This window comes from Amaranthus tricolor, chromosome 4 (assembly GCF_026212465.1).
Source record: "Amaranthus tricolor cultivar Red isolate AtriRed21 chromosome 4, ASM2621246v1, whole genome shotgun sequence".
NCBI classification, from domain to species: Eukaryota; Viridiplantae; Streptophyta; class Magnoliopsida; order Caryophyllales; family Amaranthaceae; genus Amaranthus; species Amaranthus tricolor.
This window is the reverse complement of record NC_080050.1, coordinates 25180331-25192616: the sequence shown is the minus strand read 5'-3', so window position 1 is coordinate 25192616 and position 12286 is coordinate 25180331. Positions and strand designations below refer to the sequence as shown.

The following is a 12286-nucleotide window of genomic DNA, read 5'->3' as shown; positions in this document are numbered from 1 at the left end:
CAAGGAAAGAAGATCTACAAATTCCAAATCCGACTACGAATGCCACAAATATGAAAGTACTGATCACTTCAACAAAGATTGCCCAACATGGAAAAATGAAAAGGGCAAGGGAAAAGTAAGGAAAACTGGAAGACTACCGATGAAAGGAAATCTCAATAAAACAGACTTTCGTAAAGCCATGATTGCTACATGGGGAGAATCCAAGAGTGAAGCTGAGACAGAGATCCCCGTAGAGGAAGAAACAATCAATTTATGTCTCATGGCTTCACACGACAACAAGAATGAAAAGTCTAAAGGAAAAGAGGTAATGTCTTAAGAGAACATTATTCTTAATGTTGAGTTAACCCAATATAAATTATTAGGGTTAAACAAGAACTTTAACGACAGACCTATTCATGACTTTAGTACTGATTTTCAAAAATTAAAAATTGACCTAGAATCCAGTAAAGCCCAAAATAAAAAATTGAAGCTTGAATTAAATTCAAGAGGAAAAGGGAAAATCAAAGATATACCTAAATGGATTCTTGATTGTAGAATAAAAAGTATTGAAGGTCTGAGTTACAATAAGAATAATATAAAAAGAAAAAGGTCTATGTCGATCTCCCAAGTAGTAAAGTATGTACTTTTGTGGAAAAACTGGACACGTAAAATATCAATGTGCCAAAAGGGAACAACATGATAAATCTAACAAAAGTTATGTTGATTGCATTTGATAAAGAAATATGATTCATGTCTGATCAACAAGGAACCCAAGGAAGACTGGGTTCCTGATTCTAACAATTAATTTGTTTTGCAGGTTCTAGTGAGGGGAAACAATTCATGGTATCTCGACAATGCGTGTTCCATGCACATGACAGGTGATAGATCGAAATTTCTTTCACTAGAAAACTATGATGGAGGAACTGTGACTTTCGGTGACAACATGAAAGGTGAAATGATAGTCAAAGGAAAAGTAGGAAGGTTAAGTTCCCATGCAATTGATAATGTATTTTTGGTTGAGAATTTAAAACATAATTTACTAAGTATTTCTCAGTTTTATGACAAAGGTAAGTCTGTAAACTTCACTTCTGAAAAATGTATTATTTTTAGGAGTGACACAGGAGACATTATTCTGGAAGGAATCCGTAAGGGGAACACTTATGTTGTAGACATCAACACTGTTCCCAAATCGAGCCTGACTTGTCTCAATGTCATAGAATAAGACCCTCTTCTTTGGCACAAACGTCTAGGTCATGCTAGCTTTTCTTTGATTAATACTTTAAGATCAAAAGGCCTAATAAGAGGATTGTCGTCCCTCAAATACCAAAAGGATGAAATTTGTGATTTTTGTACCAAAGGAAAACATGTGAGGTCATCCTTTAAACTTAAGAATGTGGTGACCACCTCAAAACCGCTTAAATTAATCCATATGTATCTTTATGAACCTATGAGAATCCAAAGCCATAGTGGTAAGCGATATGTATTAGTTATTGTTGATCATTACAGTAGATTTACGTGGACTATATTTTTTAGTTAGCAAAGATGGGGCTTTTAATGAGTTTGCTTTTGCTAATAAAATACAAATATCTAGTAATAATCAACTTATTCACATAAATGTCAGATCATGGTAAAAAATTGAAAATTCAAGCTTTATTGATTATTGCAATGAGCATGGCATAAGTCATAATTTTTCCGCACCTAAAACACCACAACAAAATGGTGTGGTAGAAAGAAAAAATAGAACATTAAAGAAAATGGCTAGAACCATGTTAATTGCTAGTGGTCTTCCTATGAATTTTTGGCCCGAGGTTGTTAATACTGCATATTATCTTTTAAATCGTGTACTAATCAGACCTATCAATTCTAAGACACCTTATGAACTGTTTAAAGGTGTAAAATCGAATATTTTCTATTTTCGTGTGTTTGGATGTAGATGCTTTGTTTATGTTAATTGAAAAAGAAATATAGGAAAGTTTGATGAAAGAAGTGATGAAGCAGTATTTCTTGGCTATTCATCTCATAGTAAAGCTTAGAGAGTTTACAATAAAAGAACTATGTGTGTAGAAGAATCTGTTCAGATTATTTTTGATGAGACTAATTTTACGACAAGTGAACAGGAAACAAGTAATTTTAAAATAGGTCTTGCAAATTTGGAAGATGATAAAGATGTAACAAAAGAGCAAGATCAAAGAGCAACTGGAAAACAACAGATTCAAGAAGAAACCGAAGTACCTAACCAGGAAGAAGAACAGTCGGTAAATGAGGAGCAACAAGGTGTTTCCAATCCAGCTGTTCCCAGAAATGAACATAATGATCAAGTTGAAGTTGAGCAAAATGTTAATTAAGTCAGTGACTATGTTTCCACAACTGTTCCTACAACAGAATTTGTGCCCAAACCGTGGAAACATCAAAATATCATCCACTTCACTTGATCATCAGTGATTTAAATAACGGCATACAAACCAGATCCCAAATAAGAAATTTATGTGCACACTTTGCGTTCCTCTCAACATTGGAACCCAAAAATCACGAAGAAGCCTCCAAAGATTCCGAATGGATTGTTGCCATGCAAGATGAATTGAATGAATTTGAAAGAAATAAAGTGTGGCATTTAGAATCAAAACCAAAACACAAAAAGGTGATTGGGCTAAAATGGGTATTTAGAAAAAAATTGGATGAACATGGAATCATAGTAAGAAATAAAGTGAGGCTCGTGGTTAAAGGGTATAATCAACAAGAAGGAATTAATTATACAGAGACATTTGCTCCGGTAGCCAGGTTAGAGGCTATCAGAATTCTAATTTCTTTTGCTGCTTTTATCAATTTTAAGTTATATCAAATAGATGTGAAATGTGCATTCTTGAATGGTTTTCTTGATGAAGAAGTCTTTGTGGAACAACCCCTTAGCTTTGAAAATTCTTCTTTTCCTGATCTTGTCTATAAGCTTGATAAAACTCTTTATGGGCTAAAACAAGCTCCTAGGCAATGGTATGAAAGATTATCAAAGTTTTGATTGAAAATGATTTTGTTAGAGGTAAAATTGATAAAACCTTGTTTTTCAAGAATAGAGGTTTTGATATTTTGGTTGTACAAATTTATGTTGATGATATTATTTTTGGTACCACTAATGAATTGCTATATAAGGACTTTATGGGCTAAATATGTTTGGTATAATAAGTATATATTTTAAAAGTTGTTATTAATTTTGTTTTGAATTAATTAATCACACTTAGGATGACAAAAGATCGTTCTTGGATGTATGGAAGCATTGAATTGTCCGAATTTATTGATGGCGTATTAGAATTTTGTAGCATTGCGGTTGAGCATCAAGTTAAGACGGGGGAGTTGGTTTTTATTTCCCATGTGTCAATTGTGGTAATATATCAAAGGTAGATACTGTTCATATCCTTAAGGAGCACATACTTCGACGTGGGTTGAGGCCTCAATATCATGTTTGGGTTTGGCATGGTGAGGAGGGAGTTTAGAAAGAAAAAAGTGTTGTTGAGGATGTCAATAATGTGGCCGATGTCAATGAGGATGTAGTAGATAGTATTGATGGGCATGAGACAGATGAAGAGAATGTCGATGAGGATGTGGATCGTGTTGATGAGATGATGGAGGGAGTCGAGGATGAGTTGGGAAAAAGTCCTCATGTTTTTGACTTTTTGACATAGGCTTCTCAAAAGCCTTTGTACCCTAGATGTACAAAGTTCACCAAACTAATAGCCGTGTTGACAATTTTCAACATTAAGTCAAAGTTCAATTGGAGTGAAGCTAGTTTCACAATGTTATTAGAAGCGTTAGGTGAGATGCTTCCTGAGGGAAATGAACTTTCAAAGTCAACATATTATGGAAAAAAGCTCATGTGTCCTTTCGGCTTAGAGTACTAGAAGATTCATGCGTGTCCGAATGATTGTGTATTGTATCGGAATGAAAATGTGAACTTAGAAGAGTGTCCTAGGTGTGGGTTATTGCGTTATAAGCGTAAAGGGCCCCCGGCTAAAGTATTGTGGTATCTTCCAATAATACCTAGATTCAAGCGCTTGTTTTCTATAAAGAAAGATGCGTTAAGTTTGAGGTGGCATACAGATAGGGTGAATAAAGGTTACTTGCTCACACATCCATCTTAGGTTGCATAAGACTTTTGGGGATGAAGTTCGTAATTTAAGGCTCAGACTGTGTACGAATGGAATGAACCCATTCGACAATCTTAGTTCTCAATATAGTACTTGCCCGGTACTGTTAGTGATCTATAATTTGCCACTTTGGTTGTGTATGAAGCGTAAGTACATTATGCTTTCGATTCTTATCTCGAGTCCTAAACAACCTAGCAATGACAGATGTATATCTTGCTCCTCTCGTTGAGGATTTGAGAAAGATGTGGGATAAAGGCGTTTCCATGTTTGATGCATATGCTAATGAGGAGTTCACCTTGCGTGCAATGCTTTTATGCACCGTTAATGATTTTCCGGCATATGACAACTTATCAAGGTATAAGAACAAAGGGAAGAAAGCATGCCTAATATGTATCGATGACATGGAATCCACGTGGATTCCTAAGTGCAAACACGTATTCATGCACGATCGAAAGTTCCTCCCACGAGATCACCAATATCGTAAGAAGATAAAGATGTTCAACAGGGAGGTTGAGGACCGGTAGCTCGTCGACCGTTGACCGGTTATGAGGTTTATGAACAGGTTAAGGGAGTTGAGACTGTATTTGGTAAAACAGGGCAAGTGCAAGGGGGTGAAGACCGATTATGGAAAAAAGAATCAATCTTTTGGAAGCTTCCATATTGGAGAGATCTACAGGTTAGGCATTGTCTTGACGTTATGCATATAGAGAAAAATGTATGCGATGCCATACTCGGGACTCACATGAACATTCCGGGTAAGACAAAGGATGTTAAGGCCGTGCGAGATTGGTTTGAATGTAAGGGTATTCGTCCGGAGTTGTGGGCACAGGTTAAGGTGAGTAAGAAAAGAAATAGAGTTGATGAAATTGGTGGCAGTAACAAGGGAAATAGCGGTAAGAAGAAGATGAGTAATGACAAAGTTTATTTGCCTCCAACTTGCTACACATTATCCAAAGCAGAGAAGCGAGCATTTTGTAAGTCTTTGTATGGCATTAAGGTTCCGTCTGGGTACTCATCCAACATGAAGAGATTTGTGACCCTAAATGGTGAGTTGAAGTTAGGAAGCATGAAATCTCACGATTGCCATGTAATGATGCAAATGTTCTTACCAATTGCAATCCGTGGAATACTGCCAAAACATGTAAGATATGCTATTACCGAGCTATGTTCGTTCTTCAACACAATTTGTAGTAAAGTTCTTGATCTCTTAAAACTTGATGCTCTTCAAGTCGACGTGATTGTAACTTTATGCAAGTTTGAGATGTATTTTCCTCCTTCTTTCTTTGACATAATGGTTCATCTTATTGTCCATCTCGTTCGTGAAATCAAGCTTTTGAGTCCAGTTTTTTTAAGGTGGTGTTATTAAGACACATGGGTGTTTTACAAAACAAGGTGAGGAATCCAGCACAACCCGAGGGGAGTATGATTCAAGGCGCTGTGAGCGATGAGATTGGTAACTTTATAGCTGAGTATTTGGCCATGGCAAAGCCTATTGGACTTCCCACCTCTCGACATGAAGGAAGGCTTGAGGAAAAAGGAACAATTGGCTCCAAATCGATTACACCTCCTCGACACAGTCTTCTATAAGCACAGTTGTATGTATTGCATCATATTCCTGAAGTCCATCCTTTTTTGAATGAGCATTTAGATATATTGCGCGCAAAATATCCTTCTAAAGGGGATAGGGGATTGATGCAGTTGCATAACAAGACGTTTATTGATTGGTTTCATAATCGAGTAATAAGTGAAGAACTCAAGGGTGTATCTGAAATTGTTAAGTGGTTAGCTTTTGGTCCTCGTGACGACGTCAACAAATATGAGGGTTACAATGTAGACTTAGCTAAATCTTCTTCCTCCTAGGGGGAATGGATATGTTTTGTCCGCATCTTTTAGGAAAAAAAACCCCACTCGGACACTCCCAGTAACCCTACCTTGTGTGGGATACTGGGAGTGTCCTTTACCTTTACCTTTTATCGATGAGAAATCGTAGTCAAAGTTCGACACTAAAATTAGTAAATTCTACTTGAGAAAAACATATGAAAACAGAGGGAGTATTAATTACGAAATCATTTAATCAATAATTAATTAGGTGATCAAAGCCATCAAGCATATTATTTCGATGTTGAATTTTAGTTGAGAACGTTTTTTAGAGAGAAGTTATCTAGATAGAGTTATGAAATCAATAAGAACAATACTGAAAATTCAATATAAAGTATGACGACACATTAAAAAAGGTGGCGACATTTAATAAAGTCCAATTTTTTGAGGGATTTGTAAAAAATAAATCAGCATTTGTTCGATCTGCTAAAAATAAACTCAACTGTTATTCATTTTCTAAATAAACTCACATATTCGCTATAATTATTGAAAACAAACTCAACTACTGTTTATTTCTAATTCATGACTTAAAATGAAGCGTTGAAGATGTTATAAACAATAATTAGTTTATTTTTAACAAATATACCTAATATGAGGATTTCTTTTAAAATAAATAATAAGTAAATTTATTTTCGAGAAATCAAGCAAAGATTAATATATTATTAATCAATTTAATTTTTTTTGATGCCATGATTTTTTGTCTTTGACGATTAAAAAGATCACGATTGAGGTAATAATTATCCTTTGGTTGTGATAAATCTTGTTTTTCTTGCTTGTAGCATACTATTTCTTTAAGGCGGCTCTATGTAACGAATGCTTTAATTTGGTTACAATTTACTTCACGGGTTCATACAGTTTTCAACTACAAGAGCTCAACTTTTAACTCATTTGATATATGGCTATCAAATGCAACAATGAGCCAGCTTAAGTAAATATAGACCAGGTTGAATCAAGATCTTTTAAATTAAATATGGGCTTTATAAGTTCGATCTAACCCGTTTTTATTACAAAAATTTATTATAATGATTCCCATTATTCTATTTATAATAATTAAATTAAAAAACGTTAATAATTTTCATTAACATTATCATTTATAATAATTAAATTACCCATAAATTATCTTATTTACAAAGACTCATTTTCGATCTATATTAAACCCTTTAATAATCCACTTTTCATTTACGACCCGATTCTTATAAAACCTTTCTAAAAAATGAGCGAATACGGGTTGATATGGAGACCCAACTCAATGAACACCCTTAATTGCAACTTGCAAGTATATTCAAAGCGAGGTAATACAAGTTCATTGTTGAATCAATTCTCTCTCTTTGTCATCGAGTAAAGTCTACTACTCAAACAGCACAGTCCACAGATGACAATTCACGCCCACACATGACTCAACACACCACCACCTCCTGTCATATTCCCTGTCTGTATCTCTGCTCTCTTGTGGATCCCACACACTAACCTCCCTGGACCCCACTACCTCTTCTGGCTTTCTAATTTCTATCCAGCGGCGCCCCCTCTTTAGAATTTCGAGTACCAATTAAACGTACCCCTCTACCCTTCTGCCCTTCTTTACTTAGTTTCAAAGCTCACCCACCTCCACACACCCCACACCCTTTTCTCATTATACCACTCTTCATCTCTCTCCCACTTGCTTATTTCTTATATTACCTTCCTATAAACAATTACTTACCTTCTTCTCGTATTCCTATTCACCCAAAAACCTCTTATTATTATTACCCCATTGAAAAATACAAAAAAAACCCATATCTAAATTTTTTATAATATCCCTAAATTCAACTAAATATAATAATACAATTTCTATCCCCATCAATCCATTTTTGTGTTTTATAATTATAAAAAAATAGAAGTATGAAAGGAGAATATGTAGAAGATGAAAATGAAAACAATAATCAAAATAATGCTCACAATATGTTTGCAAAATTCTCTCATCACCAAAAATTCCAACCTCCCCCCCCTCCTCCTCCTTCTCATAATCCTCATCACTTCCCTCCCCCACATCTAATCCATCATCATCCTTTTCCTCAACCTTCGGAAGAAGCCGATTCGGCTACAACCACTACACCACCCACTCAACCTTTTACCAAAAAACCCAAGACAACCCCTCCTACCACCAGCAATGAAGATGGTGGGACCATTGAAATCTCCCGCCGTCCACGTGGCAGACCACCCGGTTCAAAAAACAAACCTAAACCCCCCATCGTAATAACCCGTGAACCCGAACCCGCCATGTCACCCTACATCCTCGAACTTCCTGGTGGTGCTGACGTCATCGAATCATTATCTAGCTTCACGCGCCGTCGTGGGGTTGGGATATGCGTTTTAACCGCTTCCGGTGCAGTTGCTAACGTTAGCCTTAAACAACCTTCAACCACTACTCCTGGTGGAACGGTGACGTTTCATGGAAGATTCGATATCTTATCGTTATCTGCTGTTGTCGTCAATACGATGCCGTTTCATGGAGGTGGGTTTACGATTTCTTTAGCGGGCCCACAAGGGCAGATTGTTGGAGGAAAGGTTGTTGGTGGGTTGATATGTTCTGGTACAGTATATGTCATTGCGGCGTCGTTTAACAATCCGACGTACTGTAGACTTCCTCTTCATGAACAAGATATTCAAAACCAGCAACAACACCAAAACAATAACAGTAATAATAATAATAATCAAGGAGGGGATGAACAATCGGATTCTCCGGTATCTGGCGGCGGCGATGGAGGAACAATGACTTTGTATAACGGTCATTTGGGAAGTACGCCGAGTTCTACGGCTGCGGCTGAGCTTATGTGGGCTAATTCTGGTGGTGGTAGACAGCCTTATTAAGAGTCAAGATGGAGTACTACATACATATGTGAATTATTCTAATATTGAAGTTAATTAATTTCATGTTTTAGGTTAGGTTTTTTTTTTTTTTTTTTTTTGGGAATTTGATTTGGGTAGTTGTTGGTACAAAATTATATGGAATTATTATGTGATTTTTAATAGTATGGATGGAAATTTGAAATTAAACAAGCCACTTAGAAGAAGTGTTTAATTAATTACTGTTTTTTGCATGTGATTTTAGAAAAGTGGTGTTAATTAATCTTAATTAGTAAGGGTAATTAGATAGATAATTAGGTGTTTTTAGTCATGCATGTTGTTTGTATTGTATGTTTAAATTAGTTTTTTGAATATAAGAATGAATTATGCTTTCAGTTTGGTAATTAATATTAAATTCAGTTGACAATATTGATGAAAAGTTAGTGTGATTTAGGTAGGAATATCATGTTTAGTTTAATGGTGATTTTTATTCTCCTTCAATAATTTTGTTTTCTTCAAATAAGTAATTTAAATGCATTGCCATTTGAAAATATGATTAGATAGTAATGAAAATTTATAAACAAAAATGTTTTTATAATTAAAATTTTATTCCAAATTCTCGTGTGAAATGGTTTTACTATAAGACATGTTTTATAGTTGGGTTGAACAGTTGAATAATATGAACTTTTAACGTAATAAATTTTTTGTATGAACTCGTTTTAAAGTCTGAAATTTTATTTCTATAGAAATGACATAATACATCACAGATTTCATGGAAATTTATAAGTATTTTCATTCGTATTTTTAAGTATCGATTATCAAATGACATGTATATTTTTGGTTGATTAACGTTGGATGTTGATGTTTATTTAAACATTGGATTGTGGTTATTTAAATAGTAGTGTACTATATATTACTATTACTTAAGCTTTAATTTTTGTTGAGTTTATTCTTTATCATTCAAAACTATGGAATCTGTTTGATCCTTTACTTCTTTGCTTTAGCTTTTATTAGTGTTTGACATGACATAAAAACTTGTTAAAGTAATACATAGAAGTACTATATATTTTTCATGTACTTAACATTTTATTTTTGTAATAATAATACTTTTAATTATCTTGATTCTATGTCTCCTATCGACCCTTATTAATTCATGCACCAAATAATTAATACAGCTAAACTCACTTAATCAATTCTCAACAAATAGAAGCATTAAATGAGTTAAATGGCTACGTACACTCTACTAGTCCCTTGTCATACCAATTTTTTATACATTTTTCTTTTTAGATCTCGTTACATTTTATTTTAGGTTATTGTTTGTACAAGATTTATACTTCGGGTAAAAGGCCAAATGGTAAGAAAAAAAATACGAAAAATGAGAAATTATATAAATGAGTGCAATGTGTTGATGAAATAAAAAGAAATAAAGGATGGGACCATTGAAAATACTTTACAGGTGAAGAAAATTAAATTGTGAACTTGCATATAATATTTGGTGGATAATTTTTCTAATATCTTAGGAGTATAATGTTGAAAAAGGATACACCTTATTAAATATGCAAGTCAATGCTCATTACTTAAGGCCGTGAATCTCTGCCCTCGGATATCCGATGGGTCATGAGTATGTTGGCACATGTAAGCTATGAAAATCGAAATTAAAAACTAAAGTGAAAAATGGGTATATAAGTGAGTAAATGATGTAAATAAGAGCATGTATTTGTAGATCATACAGTTAATAAAAGGACTCTCGTTAACCTGTTTTAGTTTTCTGATGTGTATTGTGGTAGTAAATGCTACTCCTATGATTCTATCCTTCCTGTACAGTAATTGCTGTTTTTATTGATTAAAGTGTTTTGAGCTTTATTTTTTGGGTTCTTCTTGCAGATTTGCAGTGCAATAACGTGACTTCACATTTTTTTTTTCCTCATGCTTTGTGGGTTGCCAGCTCTATTTTTCTTTATTGTGTGGTAGGCCGAGTAAATAGAGAGTTTAGTGAAAATCAAACTTAAAAAATTAAGATTTTCATTGAGAAAGTGATATTTTGCTTCAAATGAGACATATTAAGGAATTAACTCAATCAAAAATTTAATTTGATGGTTGAAGATCTAAGATATGTTATATACTCTAACACGCCCCCTCACACGAGAGCCTTATGAGTTAAAAATATGTGAATGTAAGACATGCACTCTTCATATCTAACGCGAAATATTCCATTTAAATAATTAAGGGCACTTGAGATTCAAATTTCTAATTTTTGATACCATGTTAAGGAATCAATTCAACAAAAAACTGTAGCTAATGGTTAAAGGTCTAAAATAGTTGTATATTCTAACAAGAAAAGTCTCAATTTTGGAGACTTTTTCTCATTGTGTTAAACTGTTGAAAAGAATTATCTTGCATTGTCATGTTTTTATTGGCATTATAATCATGGGAGTTGGAAGCAAAATTTGACATTTTGGCGTCGTTTTTGTTTACCAACTAATCAATTATGTTTACTTTTTTCCCTTTGTATCGTCACAAAGTAGTGTGAAAATTACTATTAATAATTCATGTCCAAATTTTGGTCAACAAAATGATTCTTAAATTAAATTATGCGGAAATAAATCCAAAAATCAAATCTTTAAATTGTTCATTTTTATAAATCTTACATTATATCTATCCTAAAAAAAATACGTTCTTGGAATTATTTTTATTTAAAAGACTTTGTGAAGAAAAAATATTGTTGAAGCCCTTTAAAAAATAAAATTGAATATTAATAATTCAACCTTCCACCTATCCGCTGTGAATAATCTCATATTTCAATTATTTTTTAATAATCTAACCTTTACTCTTTGTTTGCTATCAACATACTAATAGGGTATGTTGATATCAAATTAAGGGTAAAAGTTGTATTATTATAAAATTAAATGTTTTGCTGTCAGCAAACAAAAGGCAAATGTTAGATTATTAAAAAATAATTCAAAGATGTGATTATTAATAGCGAACGGCCGAGAGGTTGAATTATTAATATGGCAATTAGGATTAGATAAATATATCCTTAAGCATCATGCTACTACTTTTAATTTAATTTTTTGTCTATTAATATTTAATAAATTTTGTAAATAAATAAAAAATAACACATATTTTGAAAAAGAACCAAGTTGCATATTTTGAGTGAATGTACCAGGGTGCAGTTGCACATTGTGTGCAATTTGGTTCTTTTTTTAAAAAAACTATAATGTTTTTAGTTAAAAACTCGATAAATTAAAGATTATAACTAAATTCGATAAATCTAAGATTATATTTATAAAAACATCCATAAATTCTTTTGTTACAGTGATATTAGATATTAACCCTGCCTATGAACATCTGCAAATTGAGTACGTCAAATTTTAATTGAATTTTCTAAAAAACGCTAAATTTAAGAAATATTTTAAATTTTGCATAAAATTAGTTATGTCGACGTTTTCAATGTTGAATTCACCTTTCAT

At 33.4% G+C, this 12286-nt stretch overlaps 1 protein-coding gene across 1 annotated transcript; it reads left to right on the top strand.

Moving 5' to 3' along the window:
- The first annotated feature begins 7567 nt into the window (after window positions 1-7567).
- On the top strand, window positions 7568-9210 carry LOC130811111 (AT-hook motif nuclear-localized protein 28). The gene has a single exon (XM_057677285.1). It carries the CDS (start codon window positions 7872-7874, stop codon window positions 8838-8840), a length of 969 nt encoding a protein of 322 aa, XP_057533268.1. The 5' UTR covers window positions 7568-7871; the 3' UTR covers window positions 8841-9210.
- Window positions 9211-12286: the final 3076 nt, after the last annotated feature.

Coding starts and splice junctions, on each gene's coding strand:
- LOC130811111 (XM_057677285.1), top strand. CDS start 7,872: ATGAAAGGAGAATATGTAGAAGATGAAAATGAAAACAATAATCAAAAT.